The 25,592-nt window shown below is 44.3% G+C and overlaps 1 protein-coding gene across 1 annotated transcript in view; it reads left to right on the top strand.

Annotated features, from left to right (window-relative positions):
- LOC126278105 (uncharacterized) overlaps nt 1-25,592 on the top strand; it is a 1,197,991-nt gene that overhangs the window by 716,722 nt on the left and 455,677 nt on the right. The window contains exon 3 of the mRNA XM_049977982.1: nt 3,904-4,039. Within this exon, the coding sequence (XP_049833939.1) occupies nt 3,904-4,039 (136 nt within the window). The remainder of the gene's footprint in view (nt 1-3,903; nt 4,040-25,592) is intronic.

The raw sequence follows: 25,592 nt of genomic DNA, 5'->3' as shown, positions 1-25,592 counted from the left end.
GCTGTACGTGTCCCTTCACATTTCCACTTCAGTATCACATCGGAAAGAGTGGACTTACGGGTGTTTATTAGAGTGAAACCTCGCGTACAGGCGTATGACACGTTCGAAGTCTGTGAGTTCCGCATAGCGCCGTGTTGTGCTCTCTCACGATGTCTAATGACTACTTAGGTCGCTGATATGGAATACCTGGCAGTAGGTGGCAGCACAATGCACCTACTATGAAAAACATGTGTTTTTGGGGGTGTCCGGATACTTTTGATGACATAGTGTATGTACGTAAGAGTATCACTTTAAAATAAATTTGAAGAACGGGTAGTCTTCTAATCTCCCTCATAAAGGTACGCACATAAAGTAAGACGAAGGCGCCATCTTCTGTCCCTCTTGCAATTACGACATCGCATGCTAATTCCGTCCGACTACAAGAACGTATCTCTGGAACTGGAACGTTCGCACCTGGGAGGATTGGCTGTGGTGCACCACGGACGTGCTGCACTTTTAACTTTGAAGAAAAAGTCCTTCGTCTTATAGAAGAGAATTCTACGAGTACTCGAAGCATTACCCTTGCCACGGGCTGCAGACCACACAGGTCAGAAATCATCCTTTCCTCTGTCCGCCTACCGTAAAGCAAAGTTGAAAGCGATCCACTCTTGAAACTAATTTTAGACCAAACGATACATGTTCAGACACGATTCCTTATAAAAACTTTGACTACTAAACTCCGCCTACAACATCAAGGGTCCTATAATAGAAATTACGAAACACCATTTACAGTTGCGATTTAAATATTGTTTTCACATTCATGTTCATGTTATCGAAATGCCATGGAACATTAGTTTGCACATACAAAGGAGAACCCCAAATCTCTTCACGGATTGAAGGGCCGTTCGTAAGTACATAAAGCAGCAAGATCATGAAACATACAAGTAAACATTAAATCAACAATGAAAAAGTTTATCTGCGATAATGATGGAAGCTGAATAAATGAATTAAAATGTATACCTCAACTAGGTTCAAAATGGCTCTGAGCACTATGGGACTTAAATTCTGAGGTCATCAGGCCCCAACAACTTAGAACTACTGAAACCTAACTAACCTAAGGAAATCACACACATCAATGCCCGAGGGAGGATTCGAACCTGCGGCCATAGCGATCGAGCGGTTCCAGACTGTAGCGCCTAGAACCGCTCAGCCACTCAGCCTGGCACACAACTAAGACTCGACCTCAGGTTTTTATGCTTTTTTCATTTTGTTTGATATAGTTCGTTGAGTTTGGTCTACGCGAACGTCACAAGACACCCGTTCAAGTTGATCGTTGATTCCGTGACTCAGTTTTTTTTTCTTACAGAGAACACGCAGCCCTCTGACCGAACACGCAGAGCTACCGTGCCGGCTGCTTAGTGCTCAGCAATGCTGACCATTACACCAACACAACACCGAAGACAATAATTCTGCACGAACTACTGAAGTCGAATGCCATCCCCAACACAAACTTCAGTTCATATCTTCAGCTAATTTTCCCCCTAAATAGTGACAATTTAGGTGGAACATAAGCTGAAAATATGAACTGAAGTTTCTGTTGGGGATGGCATTCGACTTCAGTGGTTCGTGCAGCAGTGCTGCGATGGTGTAATGGTTAGCATTTCTGCTTAGTTTGCAAAAAGGCTTCGGTTTGAGTTCCCATCATGGTTCAAAATTTTCTTTTATTTTTTCAGCTTCCATCATTATCTTAGATAAAGATGAGACTGTCTTCGGGAACATTTAATTATAAGGAAAAGTTTATGTAGTTTGAAAAGTAATCTGTGTTTACACCACGCGAAATGCATTCTGTACCTAGTTCACATAGATGATTGTTCGGAGTGATCAAGATTGTGCTATGGGCATTTGTCGCTGTTTTCTTGAAATTCCAGATTGGAGGAGCATTTCTTACGTACTTTTGAGAAAGTATCTGACATGTCACTATCCCAGAAGATTCCACCATTAAAAAGGTCGGAGGAAGTCTGCTGCCTTATATAGACTAAGGTTACAAAAGTAATGGGATAGAGATAAGGACATGTACATATGATCGTAGTATTGCGTACGCAAGGTATAAATGAGCAATGCACTGGTGGAGCTGTCCTTTCTACTTAGTTGATTCATGTGAAAAGGTTTCGGACGTGATTATGGCCGAGCGACGGGAATTAACATACCTGTATGCGGAATGGTAGTTGGAGTTAGTCTCATGGGACATTCCATTTCGGAAAACGCTAGTGAATTCAGAGTTTTGCAGTCCACAGCGTCAGGAGAGTGTCGACAATATTAAAATTCAGGCATTACATTTCACTACGTTCACTACGGACAACGCAGTAGCTGACGTCCTTCACTTATCGACCGAGAGCAGTGGAGTTTGCGTAGAGTTATTAGTTCTAATAGACAAGCAACATTGCGTGAATCCTTCCTGGCAGATTAAAACTGTGTGCCAGGATGAGACTCGAACTCGGGAGCTTTGACTTTCGATGGCAAGTGCTCTACCAAGTGAGCTACCCAAACGCGACACACGATCCGTCCTCACAACTTTAATTCCGTCAGTACCTCTGCCAGGAAAGTTTCATATCAGTGCACAATCTCCATGAGAGTGAAAATCCCATTCTGGAAATATCGCCCAGGCTGTGGCTAAGCCATGTCTCCGCAATATCCTTTCTTCCAGGAGTGCTAGTTCTGGAATGGTCGCAGAAGAGCTTCTGTGAAGTTTGGAAGCTAGGAGACGAGGTAGTGTCGGAATTAAAGCTGTGAGGATGGGTCTTGAGTGGTGCTTGGTAGCTCAACTGGTAGAGCACTTGCCCGCGAAAGGTAAAGGTCCCGAGTTCGAGTCTCGGTCCGGCACACAGTTTTAATCTGCCAGGAAAGTTTCATATTAGCGCACACTACGCTGCAGAGTGAAAATCGCATTATGTGAACATTGCGTGAAATAATCCAGAAACTCATGTTGGACTATCGACGAACGTATACGTTAGGACAGTGCCGCGAAATTTGGCGTTGGTAGGCTATGGCGGCAGGCGACTTACACGAGTCTTTGCTAACAGCACGACATCGCCTGTAGTAAGTCTCCTGGGCTCGTAATCAGTTAGACCCTAGACGACTGGAAAACCGTCACCTGGTCACGTTAGTCACAACTTAACTTTGTGCACTGTGTCACCGTGGCACAGTTGTTCGCTACTGGTTTGAAAGACAGTCTGGACACTTCGAGTGAATGGTTTGGCCACCATGGTCGCACGGCATGAATCCCATCGAAAATTTATGGGACATATTCGAGAAGACTGTTGGTGCACAAAATTATTGACCGGTGACGCTTTCGAAGTTATGGGCGCCTATAGAGACAGCATGGCTGAGTATTACTGCAGGATTCTTCCGACGACTGTCGATTCAATGTCACGCCGAGTTGCTGCGCTACGTCAGACCGATTCGAGGGCCGAAACGATGTTAGGAGGCATCCCGTGATTTGTGCCACCTCATTGTGTACCAGCCTCGAAATCCGGTGCTGTGAAGGAGCGGTCGTGTCATCCTCCTACGTGTGGCTTCGTCCGGATGCGAACTGGAAGCTGTTTGATCACCAGATCGCCCTCGCAACTGTTGTCTGTTTTCCAGACATTAGAGTGGCTACATCATTCACATAGTACCTGTATTGCTATACGAAAGTGAAATGCTTCCCGTTTCAACTCTTCATCCACGGAAAATTTATGGAGTACCTGGAAGTGCAGTCGGGTCCTTCTAATGACACTAAAATACGTTGATCGCTAAAGACAGAGCATAATTCACTACGCACAGTATCTTTATGAGCATATTTTACAACGCCTTTTTTTTACTCCCACAGATATCCACGAGAATTCCTCAGCGCTATAATTACACTGTGCCCTGTTTTGTTGGCAGCTTTCGTCGTCCAACGCAACGCAAGTGGTGCTGCGACGCGTCGGCTTCAGCCTGTCGGGCAACTTCAGCTGCGAGGTGACGGCCGACGCGCCCTCCTTCTCCACCAAGACTGTCACGGCCAACATGCTGGTCGTTTGTGAGTACCTCCTGCCTTTGACTCCACTAGTTTGTACAGAATTATACTAATGGTCACTTATATCTGGTTTATCCAGGAGTGATTCATACCAGTGAAACGTCCCCTTAGTGAAGTTCTACAAGACTGTGATTAAACTGACACACAATATTTTTAGTGCAACGGAATCTGACTTTCAATAATCCCTACAAAAGAATGGCCCTGACTAACATTAAACTAAACCTTTCACAAATCACATACCTCACAAAAATCTTCGTTACTCGAACTACTGCAATACAGCGAGCACCACTACTGCCTGCTAAATAAAAGATTCAAGCTACTGAAGGCACTAACTACTTTTAGGCATAGTTAGCAAATGAAAGATTTTGATAGAGAACATACATTGTATTTACTTTAACAGTGTTCAAAAGTCATAATATATATCAGCTCATGACATCCAGTCTTACAAATTTCAAAACTCCACCATTTCTCTCCCCACATCCACCACTGCTGGCGGTTCACCTCCAACTGCGCAACGCTACGCGCTGTTAACAGCCAACAGCCCAAAACTACAATAGCGAATAACAATGAAAACCAGCCACAGACTGCACACAGCACAGCCAGTGATTTTCATACAGAGCGCTAGGTGGCGTTACCAATATAAAAACCTAAACAGCCTACTTACATACAATATAAAAACCTAAACAGCCTACTTACATAATCTCTAACAATACTACTGTGGTCTGTTCTGTGATGACCTACCTACCAATATTATTCAAAACTTCGACTGACTCTGCTGTGGGTTTGCTCTGTTGTGGACCATTACCTGACTGCATGTCAAGAGTCAGCATTAACTTTCTGCTGGAAGGACAACACTACTTCTTCAAGACTGCATGGAAATCCACTACTTCCGTGTGCATTTTCTTTTACTGCTCAGACTTTGAGAAAAAAAAACACTGCAATTTTACTGTGATGAATGATCAGGACTGTCTTTATGGACTGTGGGAAAATTTTAGCTTTTGACCAACATTGTATCAATAAGTGTGTGCATTTGATTTCTTTGTTATGGTAATTATGAAAAAATTTCTCAAATCTGTATTTTCCACTGCCCAAAACAATTTGTAAAATTTTTTTTCGGGATCATGGGGGCTGTTTAGGTTTTTATATTGTATGTAAGTAGGCTGCTTAGATTTTTATGTTGGTAACGCCATGTAGCGCTCTGTATGAAAATCACTGGCTGTGCTGTGTGCAGTCTGTGGCTGGTTTGCATTGTTATACGCTATTGTAGTGTTGGGCTGTTGGCTGTTAACAGCGCATAGCGTTGCGCAGTTGGAGGTGAGCCACCGGCAGTGGTGGATGTGGGGAGAGAAATGGAGGAGTTTTGAAATTTGTAAGACAGGATTTCATGAACTGATATATATATATATATATATATATATATATATATATATATATATATATATATATATATATATATTTCAAACTTTTATTTAGCTGGCAGTAGTGGCGCTCGCTGTATTGCAATAGTTCGAGTAACGAAGATTTTTGTGAGGTAAGTGCTTTGTGAAAGGTATAGTTTAATGTTAGTCAGGGCCATACTTTTGTAGGGATTATTGAAAGTCAGATTGCGTTGAGCTGAAAAATATTGTGTGTCAGCTTAAGCACAGTCATGTATAATTTTTCTAAGGGGACGTTTCCGCAGCTTCCCAGATTTGAATGTACTGAAATTTACACTGGTGTTCAAAATTAAGCCAACAAACCGAAACACTTCAAGGATGCGTTTATTTTGCCACAAAACAGTATAAGCAGGTGATAGTAAACAATATAAAGAATAAAGAACTGCAGCACGCATAACGATAGACAAAAACGTTCTTCGTTTTCTTTTCACATTAAGGGATTTACACACTCATTCCGACAAATGATTAACGCGCTCAGAATAGGATATGACCGCCTCTGGCTGCAATGCAGGCCTGAAAAACGACAGGGCAGGTTGGGAATGATATCAGAAATGTCATGATGAGGCAACAACGCCCATTCTTCATGCAGCACTGCTCGCAAGTGGTTGTGGATGCTGAAGTGATGCAACCCGTCTCCGTACCGCATCCACAGCGTGTCCTATGGCATTCAAACAACACCGACTCAAAGGAAGGCCTCGGCGCTTTTTGGTGATGTCTCGTCAGCTAGGCACAGCGAACGCCAGGTCTGTTGCAGGCAGAAACGCCTGGGAGTGTTTATCATTATAAATCTCTCATTTTTGGACAAAATGTTTGGTATTGGTTTGGATTCCGCAGTTTTATTTAAATGAAAGATTTTATTACTATCGTAAATCTACAAATGAAGATCATTACTGAATCCTGTCGAAACAAACGTAGATCAATATGACAAGATGCTTTGCCCCATTGCAAGCTTCGGAAATTTTACGTTCAAGTAACTATATTTACTTGATCCATTTTGCTATCGAAAGTTACCCCAACCCCCTTAGAATCAACTCATTTCTTTTATTTATTTATTTATTTTCGTTTGACATCATCTCTGGAAATGTGAACTAATTTACATGTGTAAATGTCCAACTGTTACCAGTCATTAAGTTACAGTCGTTTTTAACGAAAGGAATTCTAAACAGGAAACTAAATAGCATCATACATCGAAAACACTGCTGAGCTTAAACCTTTTTAAACATGCACACTAAAAAAGATTAACATTCCCCTCTTGCAACTGAAATGAAAAGTTTATAAGATAAAAAAAAAAATTATTTGATCAAACAAGTATCTCTCTTTTGCCTCTTCTTCTGTCCCCCACCCTCTCCCCCAACGAGTGCAATCGCAAGATATTTCATTGACATTCAGTGCTCCTCACCTCATAGTCAACCAAGATACCTAATGAAGAGCACCAATATGTTCACAGTTTCTTGTAAAAGCAACCCAGTACAAACGTAACTTCCTCAGACTTACAAATAAGGTAAAGGAGCACGAATTCTGTTGATGCTGGACCATGAAGTTGTTTTCGTATGTCAATCCTTAAAACAAGTGTAAATTTAAGTTCAGGATTACACTATTTGTTAAGAAGTGTAATGAACTGCACAATTAATTGATTGCAGAAATCTCTCAATACAATGTGTGTTGGTCAACTACCGCCAATAGTTTCACATTTTCCTATGTCAGAGAGGGAGACACCGCCATTATGAGTATGCCTGCAACAGACGTAGCGTACGTCGAGCCTACCTGATGTGACGTCACGAACAAGGGCCGAGGCCTTCCTTTGAGTCGGTGTCGATTCAGATCGGGAGAGCGAGCAGGCCACGCCATGCATGCAATATCACGTCAAGCATTATTTGATTCAGGGCCCAATGATAAAACTACTGTTTAGGTAAAGCAGATAATGGAGGATTGTGTCTTGGTCGTGGCGCAAATAAAAAATAACTTTTCCTGATATGAACAAGACCCTGTGACTGCCACTGTGCCTCTGACAACAGCAAAATCCGGATGTGAGGTGCTAGTGCCAGGGTGTTAATTTCAGAGAGGCTATTAGTAGTAGTAAATAGTCTCAGGTGCAGCAGAAACCAGTGTATCCTTGCTGTTGCTAGCTGACGGAACGAACGTACAAGCTGACCTGGGCCACTTGGTCTCGCGCGGAGTATCGGGCCACAAGTGCCGGCCGACTGCGGCAGTAGCTGGCTCGGCCTGTGGGCATCGTAAACCGGATGAGGCGACTGCAGCGCAGCGCCACGGCGGCCGCTGTAATTGGTGGGCTCGCGGCACACCTGATCCCGCAGCGATAATCCCGCGGGGACCGGCGACCTCCCTGGGAGGATAACGCAGCACCACCACTGCCCGACGTCCCCGAGGCGCGCTCTTCACGGGCGAGCGTCTCACCTAATGCCACCGTCTCCTTCTCGAACGAGCTGGCGCTGGCCCTCGGGACGACGCTGCAACGCGAATCGCTGCTTTAGGAGAGTAAAAGAAATGGCTCAGAACTAAAGCTTGTCCTACATCCGTTGTTCTTCAGCAACATAAAATACCACCAACGTTAACTGTTCGAATTTTTTTTATTACTCCTCTCTTGTAACTGAGCAGTCCAATGAAATCAAATAATCAATGATAATATCCGCCACAGTTGTAAATATTATTTGTTTTCGGAAGGGAATGCACTATCCAGTTTGAGGACATGTGTCCCATCTTCAGATGCATATTTAAATGTAAGTTGACAAAAGATGCACAATTGAGGTTGAAATAGGTTGAGATATGTTAAGGGGACGTTTACTATCTCTTGGTTCAAAAAATCTTTTTTTTTTAATTGCACTTTTGGATCCATAAAAGTATTTAGAATCCAATACTGAAACGGTTTTTCCGAATACGGAACGGAAATGTTTGTTATTCGCTGCTGAACAAAAAAAGAAGTGCATCTACCTGAAATCGACGTTTCTGAAACACCAGATTTTTCTAGAATTTCGACTTTGTAGCCGCGAAAAGTTATTCTATGTTCTTGTCCATCACTAAAACTGATAAAGTGATCAAGGAGCTTACTACGCACCATGGCCTGGCAATCCAGTGGCATTCCAATTCGGTGGAACAGATGAAGAAGGCAATTTGGGAAACGTATTTCCACAAGTGTTCGACGGATGACCACCCACAACACCAAAATTGTCCGGCTGGGGAAACTAGATGGTGCAAGTGGCCCATTGCAGAGGCTTCCGGACAACTGGACGAATATCAAAACCACCAGCCGCTCTCCAAAAAGTTCAAAAAGTGACTCATCCGATCTACGAGGCCCTTTCGGAGGACGAGTTATTGTACCGGTGCTTGGGAGGAAACACACAAAATTCAAATGAAAGTTTGAACGCCTCTGTTTGGATGTTAGCCGCGTGGCATTTGCATTCCGGTGCGAATATTGTGGAGATTGCGACTTTCCTGGCAGTGAGCAGCTTCGGCGAAGGGTATTCAGCAATTCTGAAGACCATGACAACGACGGAAGTCACCCTGGGGCTCTATTCGACGCAGTTCGCCAAGCATTCGTACGACCACCAGATTCAAGGGGCCGAAAACAGCTTGTCACCGGTAACTTCAAATCTACTGTAAAGATTGGCATAATTCTTTGTTTCAGACGAATCTAACTAAATTGTGTAGGAGTTGTACCACTTTTATTCCGATCCATCGAATATAAGTACTTTTACTTGACCAAAGTTGACAAATCGACGAAAAAAACCAATTTCTTCAAATGGCCGCCTTTTTGTTTCATATGGTCCAAATAACCTAAGGGAGGTATAACTCCTAAAGAAGCTTATATATTTCGGTAACGTCAACTCAGTTTTGATTTCAGACAAGCCGGCTGACCTATGACATACCGCACGTGGAGGTCTACATCGAAATTTTGTTTCGTTCCGACGGCACTTCGACCTTCCCTAGTTTACGTCCCAAGAGTGAACAAAGCAGGTGTTCGGTGACGATTTGCGCAGCCATAACGTAGTATTCCATTGTTAGTGTGTAACGTGATATTTGAGCCGTGGCGGCTTCATCTCATCTTTGCTTCCCCCTTCTTTCGTTGGCGCCCCACTAGCTGGCAAGGAATACCTTTAGCTTCCTGTGTGTTATCGCTGGCGCGGAGCCTTGAAAACTCGCCACAACGTGTGGAATGGGGAAGTGTCTGCGTACACGGCGAGAGGGCAGCACGGAGAGTGGTCGGCCTGCCGGCTGTGTGGCCGTTGGCTCTATTTGTGCCGAAACTGATTGGTTACGAGTGTACCGTTAGTGCCTGCATCGAAGCTTTCACCACGCCCGTCAGTGGGCTTCACTTGAATTGACTTCCCTTACGTCCACGAACTTGACGGTTATATTATGGGAACTGAAGAAGGAGTAGATGACGATGAAATGGGAGATATAAAACTGCGTGAAGAATTTGACAGAGCACTGAAAGACCTGAGTCGAAACAAGGCCCCGGGAGCAGACAACATTCCATTACAACTACTGATAGCCTCGTGAGAGTCGTTCATTAAAAACACTACTATCTGGTGAGCAAGATGAATGAGACATGTGAAATACCCTCAGGCTTCAAGAAGATTATAATAATTCCAATTCCAAAGAAAGGAGGCGTTGATGGCGTGAAAATTACGCAACTCTCAGCTGCAAAATAATTACACGATTTCTGTACAAACAAATGGAAAAACTGATAGAAGCCGAACTCGGGAAAGATCAGTTTGGATTCCGTAGAAATTTTGAACACGGAGGCAATACTGACCGTACGACTTATCTTACAGGACAGTTTAAGGAAATGCAAATCTACCATTGTAACATTTTTAGACTTAGAGAACGCTTTTGACGGTGTTGACTGGAATACTCTCTTTCTAATTCAGAAGGTGGCAAGGGTAAAATACAGAGAGCGAAAGGCTATTTACAGTTTTTACAGAAACCGGATGGCAGTTATAAGAGTCGAGGGGCATGAAAGGGAAGCACTGGTTGAGAATGGAGCGAGAAAGGGTTGCCGCCTAACCCCGATGTTATTCAAGCTGTATATTAGCAGTAAAGGAAACAAAGGAAAAATTTGGATCAGGAATTAAAATCGATGAAGGAGAAATAAGAAATTTGAGGTTTGACGATGACATTATAATTCTATCAGAGACAACAAAGGACGTGGAAGTGCAGTTGAACGGAATGGACAGTGTCTTGGAAGGAGGATATAAAATGAACATCAACAAGAGTAAAACGAGAATAATGGAATGTAGTTGAATTAAAGCAGTTGTTGCAGAGGAAAGTACATTAGGAAATGAGACACTTAAAGCAGTAGATGCGTTTTACTATTTAGGGAGCAAAATAACTCATGATGGCAAAGTAGAGATTTAAGTGTCAGGAAGTCCTTTCTGAAAGTATTTGTATCGAGTATAGCCATGTATGGAGGTGAAACATGGAAGACAAATAGTTTAGACAAGAAGAGAATAGAAGCTTTCGAAATGATGTGTTACAGAAGAAAGCTGAAGATTAGATGGGTAGTTCACGTAACTAATGAGGAGGTACTGAATAGGACTGGGAAGAAGAGGAATATGTGGCGCAGCCTGACTAAAAGAAGGAATCGATTAGTAGGACACGTTCTCAGGCATCAAATGATCACCAGTTCAGTACTGGAGGGAAGCGTTGAGGGTAAAAGCCGTAGACGGTGACCAAGAGATCGTTACACCAAGCAGCTTCAGAAGAAAGTAGGTTGCAGCAGTTACTCGGAGATGAGGCTTGCACTAGGTAGAGCAGCATGGAGCGCTGCATCAAACCAGACGCTGGACTAAAGACCACAACAGCAACACGTCCAAGCTGTGCACCTTATGTTATTAATCGGTGTTTGCTCTGTGCGGTTTTGAGTGACGTTACTGTTGATTACTATGGTTGTTTTGAAGCTTTTCGCCTTTAATTTACTAGGACGTGAGCGAATTAAATTTTCCGAAATTGTATCTCTTAGCCCATGTTTCACCTGACTGATGCTTGTTAACATCAAGTTAAGGGTCTGCTGTTTTTGGTGGCTGTTGCCCTGGGGGACCTGTTGCTGTTAAGCATCGGCACAGTGTTTTTCGGGAGTGTTTGTGGCTGCCCGACCTTACCTTAGTGGAGCTGTTCACGCTAGCAGCTATTTCGTAAGTTAAGTTTGTTTAGCCTTCGCTCTTATTACTAATATCTTACATTAATACACTGAAGAGCAAAGAAACTGCTACACCTACCGAATATCGCGTATAGCCCTCGCGAGCCCGCAAAAGTGCCACAACATGACGCGGCATGCCCTCGACTAATGTCTGAAGCAGTGCTGGGGGGGGGGGATTGAAACCATGAATCCTCCAGCGCTGCCCATAAACCCGTAAGAGTACGAGGGGATGGAGTTCTCTTCTGAACACCACGTTGCAAGACACCCCACATATGCTCAACAATGTTCATGTCGGTGGAGTTTAATGGCCTTCTGTAGTGCTTAGACTCACAACAGTGTTCACGGAATCACTCTATAGTAATTATGGAAGTGTGGGGTGTTGCACTGTCCAGCCCAAGTCCGTCGGAATGCAGAATGGACGACAATGGATGCAGGTGACCAGGCAGGATGCTTACGTATGTGCCACCTGTCAAGAATTGTATCGAGACGTATCAGGGCTCCCATATAACTCCAGCTGCTGACGCCCCACACCATTACAGAGCCTCAACCGACCTGAGCAGTCCCCTGCTGACATACAGGGTCCATGGATTCATGCGGTTGTCTCCATACCCGCACACGTCCATCTGCTCGATACAATTTGAAACTAGACTGGTCCGACGAGGCAACGTATTTCCAGGCATCAACTGTCTAATGTCGGTTTTGACGGGCCCAGGCAAGGCATAAAGCATTGCATCGTGCAGTCATCAAGGGTACATGAGAGGGCCTTCGGTTCCGAAAGCCTATATCGATGATGTTTCTTTGAATGGTTCGCACGCTGACACTTGTTGACGGCCAGGCATTGAAATCTGCAGCAGTCTGCGGAAGGGTTGCACTTTTGTGACGCCGAACGATTCCTTTGAGTCGTCATTGGTCACGTTCTTGCAGGCTCTTTTTGCGTCCGCAGCGATGTCGGAGATTTGATGTTTTACCGGATCCCTGATAATCACGGTACACTCGTGAAACGGTCGTACGGGAAAATCCCAATTTCATCGCAACCTCAGAGGTCCTCTGTCTCTTCGATATTGCGTCGATTGTAACACCGCGTTCAAACTCACTTAAATCTTGATAGCCTGCCATGGTAGCAGCAGTAACCGATCCAACAACTGCGCCAGACCCTTGTTGTCTCATGGAGGTGTTGCCCACCATAGCGACACATTCTGCCTGTTTACATATCTCTGCATGTGAAAGCACATGCCAATACCAATTTCTTTGGCACTTCAGAGTATTTCCTGCTAAATATTTTAAGTCTCTCCTGAAGTGGGTAATACTATCTGATTTATATCTTCAGATTTTCTATCAGATTATTGCAGGCTATACATATTCTGGTGATATTTGGAAACTTAGCTTACATTCTCTAGTGGTCAATGTCTGAGATGCGATGCTGTTCTAATTATTTTCCCTTCACTTCCATATTGTATTAATTCTCTGCACATAAAAGAAAATCTTCCTGGATGTTAGCTGTTGGCACTTAACGTTCATGGTTAGTCCCTCCTGAAAATATTTCGAAACTAAGCTTAGTTTCTCTAGTGGTTAATGTGTTAGATGCGATGTTGTTCTAATTATTTTCCCTTCACTTCCATATTGTATTAATTCCATGCACATAAAAGAAAATCTTCCGGATCTTAACTGTTGGCACTTTACTTTCATAGTTATTCCCTTCTGAAAATTGAATGATTGGACTTGTGATTTGATAATTAGTAACCTCAGCTACAGATGATTCTTTCAAAGACTCGCCTGATTCATATTTGAATTAACTTAACTTAAGAAAACCTTTTAAGAGCCATAACTTGCAGTTTGTTCTTAAAGCTTTGGAAAAGTAACTCTTAATTATTCCAACGCCAAATTTCTTTAATTAAGAATTGCCGTATCTTGCAATTTTGTATTTATTACTGACTTCTTGCCTGTGGTATGGGACTTTGAACAGTGTTTAAACCGATTATTTGTAAAATAAGGAAAGTCCTCTTGCCCATTCTTAAAATTGTATTCGGTTTGTTAGTGTAATGTGTTCTGTAAATAAACGTGAACTGTCGAAGGAAGAATGATGTGATTGTCGTGGGTCCTACCTCCCATGCGTCCCTTTCCTTTCCTATCTTATGTAAGAGGATTTCAGTGTCTACACCAGGAGGTGGTCAGATGTTAAGCTTTAGATATAACTTGCTACAGATGTCTTAAAGATTAACATATGTTTCACAAACTTATGCATCATTTTGCATAATTTTGAATTGTTGCATTTTGTTCCAAAACATACATCATTCCATAGAAAACTCATCATAAATTTCAAGAAAGTGAATTTCTACTGTTAAGCTGTGACACATTTAACATACCCAAGTCGACCATTGATTTCTCCATATCCATACTCATAACTCATCAGAACAGAAACACATTTAGAGAATGAATATGAAGGGTATACATTATGTGCGTCGAGATTCTGTAGCAACACGCAAAGCGTTCTGCCCCATTTTGAGCGTTCTTTATGTGACCTTCCACGATTCTCTCATTTTTTCTCCACGGAGTCTCTTTCTCTCTTCAGTCCACTTTGTCCCTGTTTTCTTTGGGACTTCATTCTCTGACCTCACATTCCACTTTGTACCTTGTCCCTGTATAGATTTCTGTCTTCAGTTTCTATCGGATCAATTTTTGCGGCTTCTAGGTGCAGTTTGACTGGTGTGATCCCTGGTACTGTTGAGTTGACCCCTTGTATGTATGTTAGAATTCTCTAGGTGAGTCGTTTTGTTGATAGCCTGATGATGTGCCCACAGAATTTCAGCCTTCTTTTTTCTGACATCTTCTGCTATGTTTGATATCTTCTGTATAGTTTTCTTAGAGTGTAATCTGTATCCCTCTTCTGTGAACTTTGGACCGAGAATTTCCCTCATAATTTTTCTTCCTCCCTTCAGTATGTTTTTTAATGTCACTTTTCGTATGGAATGTTAGCGTCTCACTTACATACAATATTTCAGGCTTTATTACTGTGTTGTAATGTTCGAATTTTGTGCGAATGGACATGCATTTTTAATTATATACGTTCTGTGTCTTACCGTACGGTCTCTTCATTTTTTGTAGTCGAGTCTTCTGTGCGATCTTTTCTCCTCCTGTAGGTTCAAGGATTTCACCTACATACTTGAAATATGCAACTCTCTTTATTTTTCCGTACTTTGTTTCTAAATTTGTCATGTTTCATTTTGAAGACTTTTCGAAAGAGATATGCAGAATAACTTTCTCAGCGCTTATTTTTAATTCCTCTATTTGTGTTGTTGTTGTTGCTTCCTTCTCTGACAGTATGGCCAGGTCGGCTGCGAAGGCTAGGTTTGGTATTTCTATTTTGTCCCGGCATCTTCATAGTCGTGTTGGTTTTCAGTGTCCGTGAGTTTTCAGTTCTTCTTCCTTTCCCTCACAACTTTGTCAAGGACTAGGTTGAGTAATAGTGGGGATAAACCGTCGCCTTGGGGCACTCTAGTTTTGATCATGAAGGAATCAGAGATTTCAGCCATGAATTTAACTTTCGATGCTGTGTCAGCTAATGTGTGTCTGATTAATCCTAGTATTTTTTGATCGACTCCCTCTTCTTCTAAGATTCGCTTTATTTGTTCAGGAGACCCAGAAAATATTAGATTCAGGCTCCTAGGTAGATGCCATTTTCCTTGACTTCCGGAAGGCGTTCGATACAGTTCCGCACTGTCGCCTGATAAACAAGGTAAGAGCCTACGGAATATCAGACCAGCTGTGTGGCTGGATTGAAGAGTTTCTAGCAAACAGAACACAGTATGTTGTTCTCAATGGAGAGACGTCTACAGACGTTAGAGTAAACTCTGGCGTGCCACAGGGGAGTGTTATGGGAACATTGCTTTTCACAATATACACTACTGGAAATCGAAAAAAGAACACATTGATACCGGTGTGTCAGACCCACCATACTTGCTCCGGACACTGCGAGAGGGCTGTACAAGCAATGATCACACGCATGGAACAGCGGACACACCAGGAACCGCGGTGTTGGCCGTCGAATGGCGCTAGCTGCGCAGCATTTGTGCACCGCCGCCGTCAGTGTCAGCCAGTTTGCCGTGGCATACGGAGCTCCATCGCAGTCTTTAACACTCACTGGTAGCATGCCGCGACAGCGTGGACGTGAACCGTATGTGCAGCTGACGGACTTTGAGCGAGGGCGTATAGTGGACATGCGGGAGACCGGGTGAACGTACCGCGAAATTACTCAACACGTGTGGCGTGAGGTCTCCACAGTACATCGATGTTGTCGGCAGTGGTCGGCGGAAGGTGCACGTGCCCGTCGACCTGGGACCGGACCGCAGCGACGCACGGATACACGCCAAAATCGTAGGATCCTACGCAATGCCGTAGAGGACCGCACCGCCACTTCCCAGCAAATTAGGGACACTGTCGCTCCTGGGGTATCGGCGAGGACCATTCGCAACCGTCTCCATGAATCTGGGCTACGGTCCCGCACACCGTTAGGCCGTCTTCCGCTCACGCCCCATCGTGCAGCCCGCCTCCAGTGGTGTCGCGACAGGCGTGAATGGAGGGACGAATGGAGACGTGTCGTCTTCAGCGATGAGAGTCGCTTCTGCCTTGGTGCCAATGATGGTCGTATGCGTGTTTGGCGCCGTGCAGGTGAGCGCCACAATCAGGACTGCATACGACCAAGGCACACAGGGCCAACACCCGGCATCATGGTGTGGGGAGCGATCTCCTACACTGGCCGTACACCTCTTGTGATCGTCGAGGGGACACTGAATAGTGCAGGGTACATCCAAACCGTCATCGAACCCATCGTTCTACCATTCCTAGACCGGCAAGGGAACTTGCTGTTCCAACAGGACACTGCACGTCCGCATGTATCCCGTGCCACCCAACGTGATCTAGAAGGTGTAAGTCAACTACCCTGGCCAGCAAGATCTCCGGATCTGTCCCCCATTGAACATGTTTGTGACTGGATGAAGCGTCGTCTCACGCGGTCAGCACGCCCAGCACGAACGCTGGTCCAACTGAGGTGGAAATGGCATGGCAAGCCGTTCCACAGGACTACATCCAGCATCTCTACGATCGTCTCCATGGGAGAATAGCAGCCTGCATTGCTGCGAAAGGTGGATATACACTGTACTAGTGGCGACATTGTGCATGCTCTGTTGCCTGTGTCTATGTGCCTGTGGTTCTGTCAGTGTGATCATGTGATCATGTGATCATGTATCTGACCCCAGGAATGTGTCAATAAAGTTTCCCCTTCCTGGGACAATGAATTCACGGTGTTCTTATTTCAATTTCCAGGAGTGTATATAAATGACCTAGTAGACAGAGTCCGAATTTCCATGCGGCTTTTCGCAAATGATGGTGTAGTATACAAAGTAGTTGCAGCATTAGAAAATTGCAGCGAAATGTAGGAAGATATGCAACGAATAGGCACTTGGTGCATTGAGTGGTAACTCGTCCTTAACACTGAAAAACGTAATGTATTGCGAATACATAGAAATAAGGATCCTTTATTGTATGATTGTATGATAGCGGAACAAACAGTGGTAGCAGTTACTTTCGGAAAATATCTGAGAATAGGCGTACGGAACGATTTTAAGTGGAATGATCATAAAAAATTAATTGTTGGTAAGGCGGGTGCCAAGTTGAGATTCATTGGGAGAGACCTTAGAAAATGTAGTCCATCAACAAAGGATGTGCCTTACGAAACACTCGTTCGACCTGTACTTGAGTATTGCTCATCAGTGTGGGATCCATACCAGGTCGATTTGACAGAGGAGATAGAGAAGATCCAAAGAAGAGCGGAGCGTTTCGTCACAGGGTTATTTGGTAAGTGTGATAGCGTTACGGAGATGTTTAGGAAACTCAAGTGGCAGACTCTGCAAGAGAGGCGCTCTGCATCGCGGTGTAGCTTGCTGTCCAGGTTTCCAGAGGCTGCGTTTCTGGATGGGGTATCGAATATACTGCTTCCGCCTACTTATACCCCCCGAGGAGATCACGAATGTAAAATTAGAGAGATTCGAGCGCGCACGGAGGCTCACCGACAGTCGTTCTTCCCGCGAACCATACGGGACTGGAACAGGAAAGCGAGGTAATGACAGAGGCACGTGTAGCACCCTCCGCCACACACCGTCGTGTGGCTTGCGGAGTATAAATGTAGATGTAGATGTAAATGAACAAGGAATGTCGGTCAACAGAATCGTACGCTTTCTGGGAACCTATGAAGGTGCAAATGAGTGGCGCATTCCTGATGGCCTTGTATTTTAGAATGGTTCTCAGATTGAGGAACTGTTCTGTGCATGAACGACCGGGGCGGAAGCCTGCCTGGTATTCATCAATTTTGCGTTCTAACTGTTCTTGCGTTCTCTGAAGTAAGCACGCTGAGAAAATTTTCCAGCAGGGAGATTCCTCTGTAGTTGTTCACTTTCGTCCTATCTCTCCTTTCTTGTACAGTGGATTCATAAGTGCACATTCCCAGTCGTCAGGAAGACTTTCTGTTTGGCAGATGGAGGGGATGTAGTAGTGATTTTGGTCTGAGGTTCTTTAGTAATTCTGCATTGATTCCGTCTTCACCAGATGTCCTTATGTCCTTTTGTTTTTGTTTCATGTATGTGTTTGTTGATCTCTTCATATTTTGGTGGTAGTGATTCTGGCTGGGTGGAGGTCCACTTCTGTACTGGAAATCTTGTTACAGGTTCAGGGCAGTACCGGTTTTTGACAGTTCTCTCGGCTAGCTAGCGCTAGTTTTGCATCTGATTTCCTGAAGCACCAGTTTTGAGATGTGTACCCGCATACCTTCCTTCAGAAGGTCTTGTAGAGTTCTCTCGTATTGTGGTTGCGGAAGTTTACCGCTACACCATACAGTTGCTCTTTCATAGACTTTCGCTTCGTTTGCATAATAAGTTTTGCACCCTTTTTTCTTGATTCTTGAAAACAACATAGGCTTTCTGAGGATTTTTTCACTGTTGTAGCCCTGAAAAGCTTCCTTGCGTATTTTTAGTGCCGTTTCACACTCTGAGTCCCACCAGGGGTGTTCAGTGTACTTTTTCGTAGTATTAGTCCTTTTGCTTTGTGCGTGATCTATCTATGGAATTCTTGCCACGTGTCTGCTGACTGCTTTCTCCCATTCTTGTTCTACGTTGGATTTCATAACATTTTTTGAGTCAAACTTTTGTAAGTGCTTTACTCTCTGATGAAACTTCTTCGGTGTAAATTTTATCTTGGATCGAGTTACACAGTGGTCTGAATTAATATTGGCACCTCTGCGTACTTGAACGTCATGGATCTACCTCTGGATTGAGTATGAAGTCGCTACATGGTCTGTTGGGAATTCTCCCGTCTCTTGTATAGGTGACCCCCATGTCTTCCGTTTTCGTGGAGATTTCCTGCGGAATGTTGACATAATCTTTAGGTTACTCTTCTGGCAAAGTTAGATAAGTCTCATGCCGTTTTTGTTGGTATATTTGAGCCCTGGAAACTTTCCCACAGTTCTTTCATGACTTTTTCTCTGCCGCTTTGTACGTTGAAATGACTTAACAAAATTTTATATCGTCTTTGGGGATGTTGACCATAACTGCCGCCAGTGGTACCCAGATGTTCTCTACTGATTTTTATATATATATATATATATATATATATATATATATATATATATAATCCCCGTTTGTGGCGGAGTCATGGTTGCTTGTTTGCTTGTAATCTTCTAGGTAACAACCCATCCGGATATATACACATCAATTTTTAATGTCCATGCAAGAACAGAGTAAACTACACATAAACTACACATAAACTTGCAAGGGGCAATTTAATATGAGTGGAAACAATAGATACAACATATTCTGAAAGTTACATCAGTAACAATTATTTCTGCCACATACATTAATACACTTCGTACACTGCCTCTCATATGTTGAAATTAGGGATGGTATGTTATTCGTCCTGCGTTATAACGTTCGCGGATCTCCGATTGTGCTCCTTTTTCTACTCCAGTAGTCTTCATTTGATCAGAGAATTCACTATACAGTTCAGCTTCACTGTCCTGCGCCAACGCATTCTTTACGATGGTCTGGAATTCTTGCTCCACTTTGATGGTGTCTTTAGCTGACGTTTAACAGTTCGGAATATAATTCATTCTCTTCGTTTCCCAGCACCGCAAATGGAAAATACTCTGGATCTCTTCATTGGCAAACCATTGGGGACAAGTTTCCCAATCGGATCTCTCCGAGGGGATGACGAAAGGGGAGGTGACCACGAGAAAATGATTGAATGTTCTACGACATGATAACGCTGTAGGAGTCGGGGCGTGGTAGGGGAGCTTGAAAATGTGAAAAGGGAATGCTAAGGCTTAGTCTACTATAGTGGGAGTTAGTGAAGTCAAATGGAAAGAGGACAAGTATCTCTGGTCGGGTGAGTACAAGGTAATATCAACAATGGCAGAAAATGTTTCAATGGGAGTAAGATTCCTTATGAATACCGAGCTATGGCAGAGAGTAAGTTATTGTGGACAGTTGAGTGTTATAATGGTTATCATCAGAATCGACAGGCAACTGACGCCGATAAAGATATTTTAGGTATATATGCCGACATCAGAAGGCGAAGGTGAAGAGATAGAGAAGTATATAAGTACGTAAAGGAAGATGAAAATCTAAAAGTCGTGGTTGACTGGAATGCAGTTTCAGGGAAGCAATAGAAAAAAGGATTGCTGTAGAATATGGGCTTTGTACTAGGAATGAGAGAGGAGAAAGACTGAGTTGTGCAATCCATTTTAGCTAATAATAGCATATACTCTGTTCAAGAATCACAAGAGGAGATATACTTGAAGAAGGCCGGAAGATACAGGATGATTTCAGTTAGACTACATCATGGTCGGGCAGAGATTCCAAAATTAGGTGATGGATTGTAAGACCGGAGCAGGTATAGACTCAGACTACAATGTAGTAGTGATGAAGAGTAGGCTGAAGTTTAAGAGATCAGCCAGTAAGAATCAGCGTGCACAGAAATGGGACACGGAAGCACTAACGAATGAAAAGTACACTGTAAATTCTCTGAGGCTATAGATACTGCGATAAAGAATAGATCAGTAAGCAGTTCCGTCGATCAGGAGTGGGCTTCTAGGCAAAGACAATCACAGAAGTCGAAAAGAAAATCGTCGGTACCAAAGAAGTTAACTGCGAAGAAACCATGGGAAACAGAAGAAACACTTTAGAAAATCGGAAATAAGAAGTACAAAAATGTTCAAGGAAATTCATGTATAGAAGCATACAAATGAAATACACTCCTGGAAATTGAAATAAGAACACCGTGAATTCATTGTTCCAGGAAGGTGAATCTTTATTGACACATTCCTGGGGTCAGATACACCACATGATCACACTGACAGAACCACAGGCACATAGACACAGGCAACAGAGCATTCACAATGTCGCCACTAGTATAGTGTATATCCACCTTTCGCAGCAATGCAGGCTGCTATTCTCCCATGGAGACGATCGTAGAGATGCTGGATGTAGTCCTGTGGAACGGTGTTGCCATGCCATTTCCACCTGGCGCCTCAGTTGGACCAGCGTTCGTGCTGGACGTGCAGACCGCGTGAGACGACGCTACATCCAGTCCCAAACATGCTCAATGGGGGACAGATCCGGAGATCTTGCTGGCCAGGGTAGTTGACTTACACCTTCTAGAGCACGTTGGGTGGCACGGGATACACGCGGATGTGCATTGTCCTGTTGGAACAGCAAGTTCCCTTGCCGGTCTAGGAATGGTAGAACGATGGGTTCGATGACGGTTTGGATGTACCGTGCACTATTCAGTGTCCCCTCGACGATCACCAGAGGTGTACGGCCAGTGTAGGAGATCGCTCCCCACACCATGATGCCGGGTGTTGGCCCTGTGTGCCTCGGTCGTATGCAGTCCTGATTGTGGCTCTCACCTGCACGGGCCAAACACGCATACGACCATCATTGGTACCAAGGCAGAAGCGACTCTCATCGCTGAAGACGACACGTCCCCATTCGTCCCTCCATTCACGCCTGTCGCAATACCACTGGAGGCGGGCTGCATGATGTTGGGGCGTGAGCGGAAGACGGCCTAACGGTGTGCGGGACCGTAGCCCAGCTTCATGGAGACGGTTGCGAATGGTCCTCGCCGATACCCCAGGAGCAACAGTGTCCCTAATTTGCTGATAAGTGGCTGTGCGGTCCCCTACGGCACTGCGTAGGATCCTACGGTCTTGGCGTGCATCCGTGCGTCGCTGCGGTCCGGTCCCAGGTCGACGGGCACGTGCACCTTCCGCCGACCACTGCCGACAACATCGATGTACTGTGGAGACCTCACGCCCCACGTGTTGAGCAATTCGGCGGTACGTCCACCCGGCCTCCCGCATGCCCACTATACGCCCTCGCTCAAAGTCCGTCAACTGCACATACGGTTCACGTCCACGCTGTCGCGGCATGCTACCAGTGAGTGTTAAAGACTGCGATGGAGCTCCGTACGCCACGGCAAACTGGCTGACACTGACGGCGGCGGTGCACAAATCCTGCGCAGCTAGCGCCATTCGAAAGCCAACACCGCGGTTCCTGGTGTGTCCGCTGTGCCGTGCGTGTGATCATTGCTTGTACAGCCCTCTCGCAGTGTCCGGAGCAAGTATGGTGGGTCTGACACACCGGTGTCAATGTGTTCTTTTTTCCATTTCGAGGAGTGTAAATAGGAAGTGCAGGGTAAGATGAAATGGCTGCATGAAAACGAAATAATTGTCGGGAGAACTGACTCAGCATATAAGAATATCAAAATAACCTTCTCTGAAACTAAAAGCAAGCGTTGTAATATTAAGAATGCAATGAGAATTCCACATTTAAATGCAGAGGAGCGATCAGGTAGGTGCAGACAATACATTGATTACCACTACGAGCCGGAGGTCTTGCCTGATGAGGTGATATAACAGGAGTCGATATAGATGAGTTAGGGGAATCAGTATACAATCAGTATTACAATCACACTTAAAAGAGCTTTGGAAGCTTATGATTGAATAAGGCAGAAGGGATGGATAACATTCCATCAGAATTACTAAAACCATTGGCAACAAAGCTACTAGTCATGTTTATGTGTAGAACGTATGGGTCTGGCGATATACCATTTGACTTTCGGAAAAACATCATCCACCCGATTTCGAAAATTGCGAGAGCCAACAAGGGCAAGAATTATTGATAATTAGCTTAACAGCTCTTGTATCCAAGTTCCTGACGAGAATGATAAACGGAAGAACGGAAAAGAGAACGGAAGATTTGTTAGACGATGATCAGTATGGCTTTAGGAACGATAAAAGAACCAGAGATGCAATTCTGACGTTGCGCTTGATATGGAAGCAAGGCAAAAGAAAAAAAGACACGTTCACATGATTTGTCGTCCAGAAAAAAGCGTTCAACAATGTAACATTGCTCAAATGATCGAAATTCTGAGGAAAATAAGGCTAAGGAATAGTGAAAGAAGGTAATACAGAATACGTACAAGACCCAAGAGGGAATAATTACAGTGGAAGATGAAGAACGAAGTGTTCAAATAAGAAAAGTGTTAGGCAGGGATCTAGCCTGTCACCCATACTGTTCATTATATACTTCCAGGAAGCGATGACGGAAATAAAAGAAAGGTTAAAGACTGAGATTGGAATTCAGTGTAAAAGGATATCGGTGATAGGATTCGCTGAAGACATCATTCCCAGTCAAAGTGAAAAAGAGTTACAGACTCTACTGAATGGAATGAGCAGTCTAATGAGTACAAATTATGGACTGAGAGCAAGTCGCAGAAAGGCGAAAGTATGAGAAGTAGTAGAAATGAGAACAGTGAAAACCTAAACATCGAGCTTGGTTATCACGAAGTTGATGAAGCTATGAAACTCTTAACACCTAAGCAGAAAAAAACTCATGACGGACGGAATGAGGACACAAAAAGCAAACTTGCACAGATGAAAAGGCCTGGCTAAGGGAAGTCTACTAGTATCAAACATAGACCCTAATTTGTGGAAGAAATTTCTGAAAATGTGCGTTTGGAGCAGAGCATTGTATGGTAGTGAAACATGGGCTGTGGAAGAACCAAAGCATTTGAGATGTGGTGTAAGCATATCTGTCCGTCGCTGACATAGAAGATTGCAAACCTTGTTTCCTTCCCGTCTGGGCAAGCTGTGCAGTGATTAGAGTACATGTAAAGCTTACTGGGACAGGGTAAGTGCTAGCTACAATGAAGTCGATAATCCGATCGTAATATTGGCATTTTAATTTGGTATTCCCCATAACTAACAGAATTTACAAAAAAAAAAGAAAAGAAAAAGAAATATGAATCTTTTTGTCCACCCACACACTCCTGAGAATGGCACATTAACAATTTGCAATTACGAGCTCCTATTACCAGAAGCTTTGTTGATAAATACTCGGCACCTTGCAAGGATAAGTTCTAGATCGAGAATATTAGGTAAGTTTTTGGAAGTGGTTCGGCGTTGGTGAAAATCTCGCTTCTGAACACACAACGAACTCTTACCGCAGAACTCTGCACGGAACACGCGCTGCTGCAATGCTGCGATACCGACCGAATATCTCCCTTCGAAGACGATGGCTAAGACGCCGTCTCCTAGTCCGTACCGCTCTATGGCTGAAGGCGAAGTCCCTCCACAATTCTCTCGTCTCCCACGCGTGCGAAAACGCTGTAGAAAAATACTCAGTTTCGGCCAATGTCGAACGCTCTATCATCGCCGAAATTCCTCCACTGAGATCTACCCAAAGATCGAGTAGGTCATAACGCCCCTAGGCAAACGAAATTCCCGTCTTTCTCACGTGTTGCTTTCCCACGTGTGGCTCCGGATGCCGGGCTACCCCCAAAAGCGCCGTATTGTCCCGCGTTTCCGGTGACCGCTACCTGCCGCCCACGGCGGCGCGGCGAGCTACGGCCATCTTCAGACTTTACATTCTACAATTCTCAACTTCCGACGCTTTTCACCAACGCTTTAAGTTAGTGGCTCAATCCTGCAGACATGCAGGGAGTACTGCTCGAGAGTGCCTCAACTTACAATAACTCAATAGAGTCATCATCTGATGCCCTTGCCAGTCTCTTTATTATTAATACTAATGTTGGTAAGCTAACGTATAAGTGCCCATGTCCTAGCACCTTACAGTGGTGCTCCAGAAGAATGTTGAAAATTAGGTGGACTAATAAGGTAAGGAATGAGGAGGTTCTCCGCAGTATCGGTGAGGAAAGGAATGTATGGGAAACGCTGACAAGAAGACGACACAGGATAGGATGACATCAATTAAGAAGTGAGGAAATAACTTCCACTGTACTAGAGGGTAGATTGTAGGGCAAGACCGAGATAGGAATATATCTAGCAAATAATTAAGGAGAGAGGTCGCAAGAGCTACTCCGAGTTGAAGCGGTGGCACATGTCTTAACAGGTACTCTTCTTCTAATCTGACCGATACTACCTCCCGTAAAAGTATGCGACGGTTTGTTAAGCACCTCCTATAAGAAAGACAATGCTAAGTACCCTGTTATGGCAGCTGTTTGTTTTAATTAGTGTTGCACTGCACCAGTCTGCTACCGCATAGTGTGTATGACTCAACTTTTATTTACGAGCCCTGTAGAGTTACAATGTCCTCAGCAGCATCCATTTACTGTTTTGCCGACACGACAGGCGTTCCTTCTGCCATCTGTAAGTCTGAAGAGTGCTCCCAGCGCCTGGAGTTGAGTCCTGTTATGGTTCTGACGTTACGGCGGTCCGCGGCGCTAAGTGTCCTTAAACGCAGGCGCCGGCTCTGCCTCCGCCGCTGGTGCGGGCGCCGTCCTAAATCACGCCATCCTCCGCCTCCACCTCCACCTCCACCGCCGCCACCCCCCCACCCCCAAGAGGGGGTGGGATTAGCCACAGCCGCAGCCGCTGCCGCCGCCCCCAGCTTCTAACTAC

The sequence above is a fragment of the Schistocerca gregaria genome, chromosome 6 (genome assembly GCF_023897955.1).
Source record: "Schistocerca gregaria isolate iqSchGreg1 chromosome 6, iqSchGreg1.2, whole genome shotgun sequence".
In the NCBI taxonomy this organism is placed as follows: domain Eukaryota; kingdom Metazoa; phylum Arthropoda; class Insecta; order Orthoptera; family Acrididae; genus Schistocerca; species Schistocerca gregaria.
The sequence above is the reverse complement of the archived record's forward strand: the minus strand, read 5'-3'. Positions and strand labels throughout refer to the sequence as shown.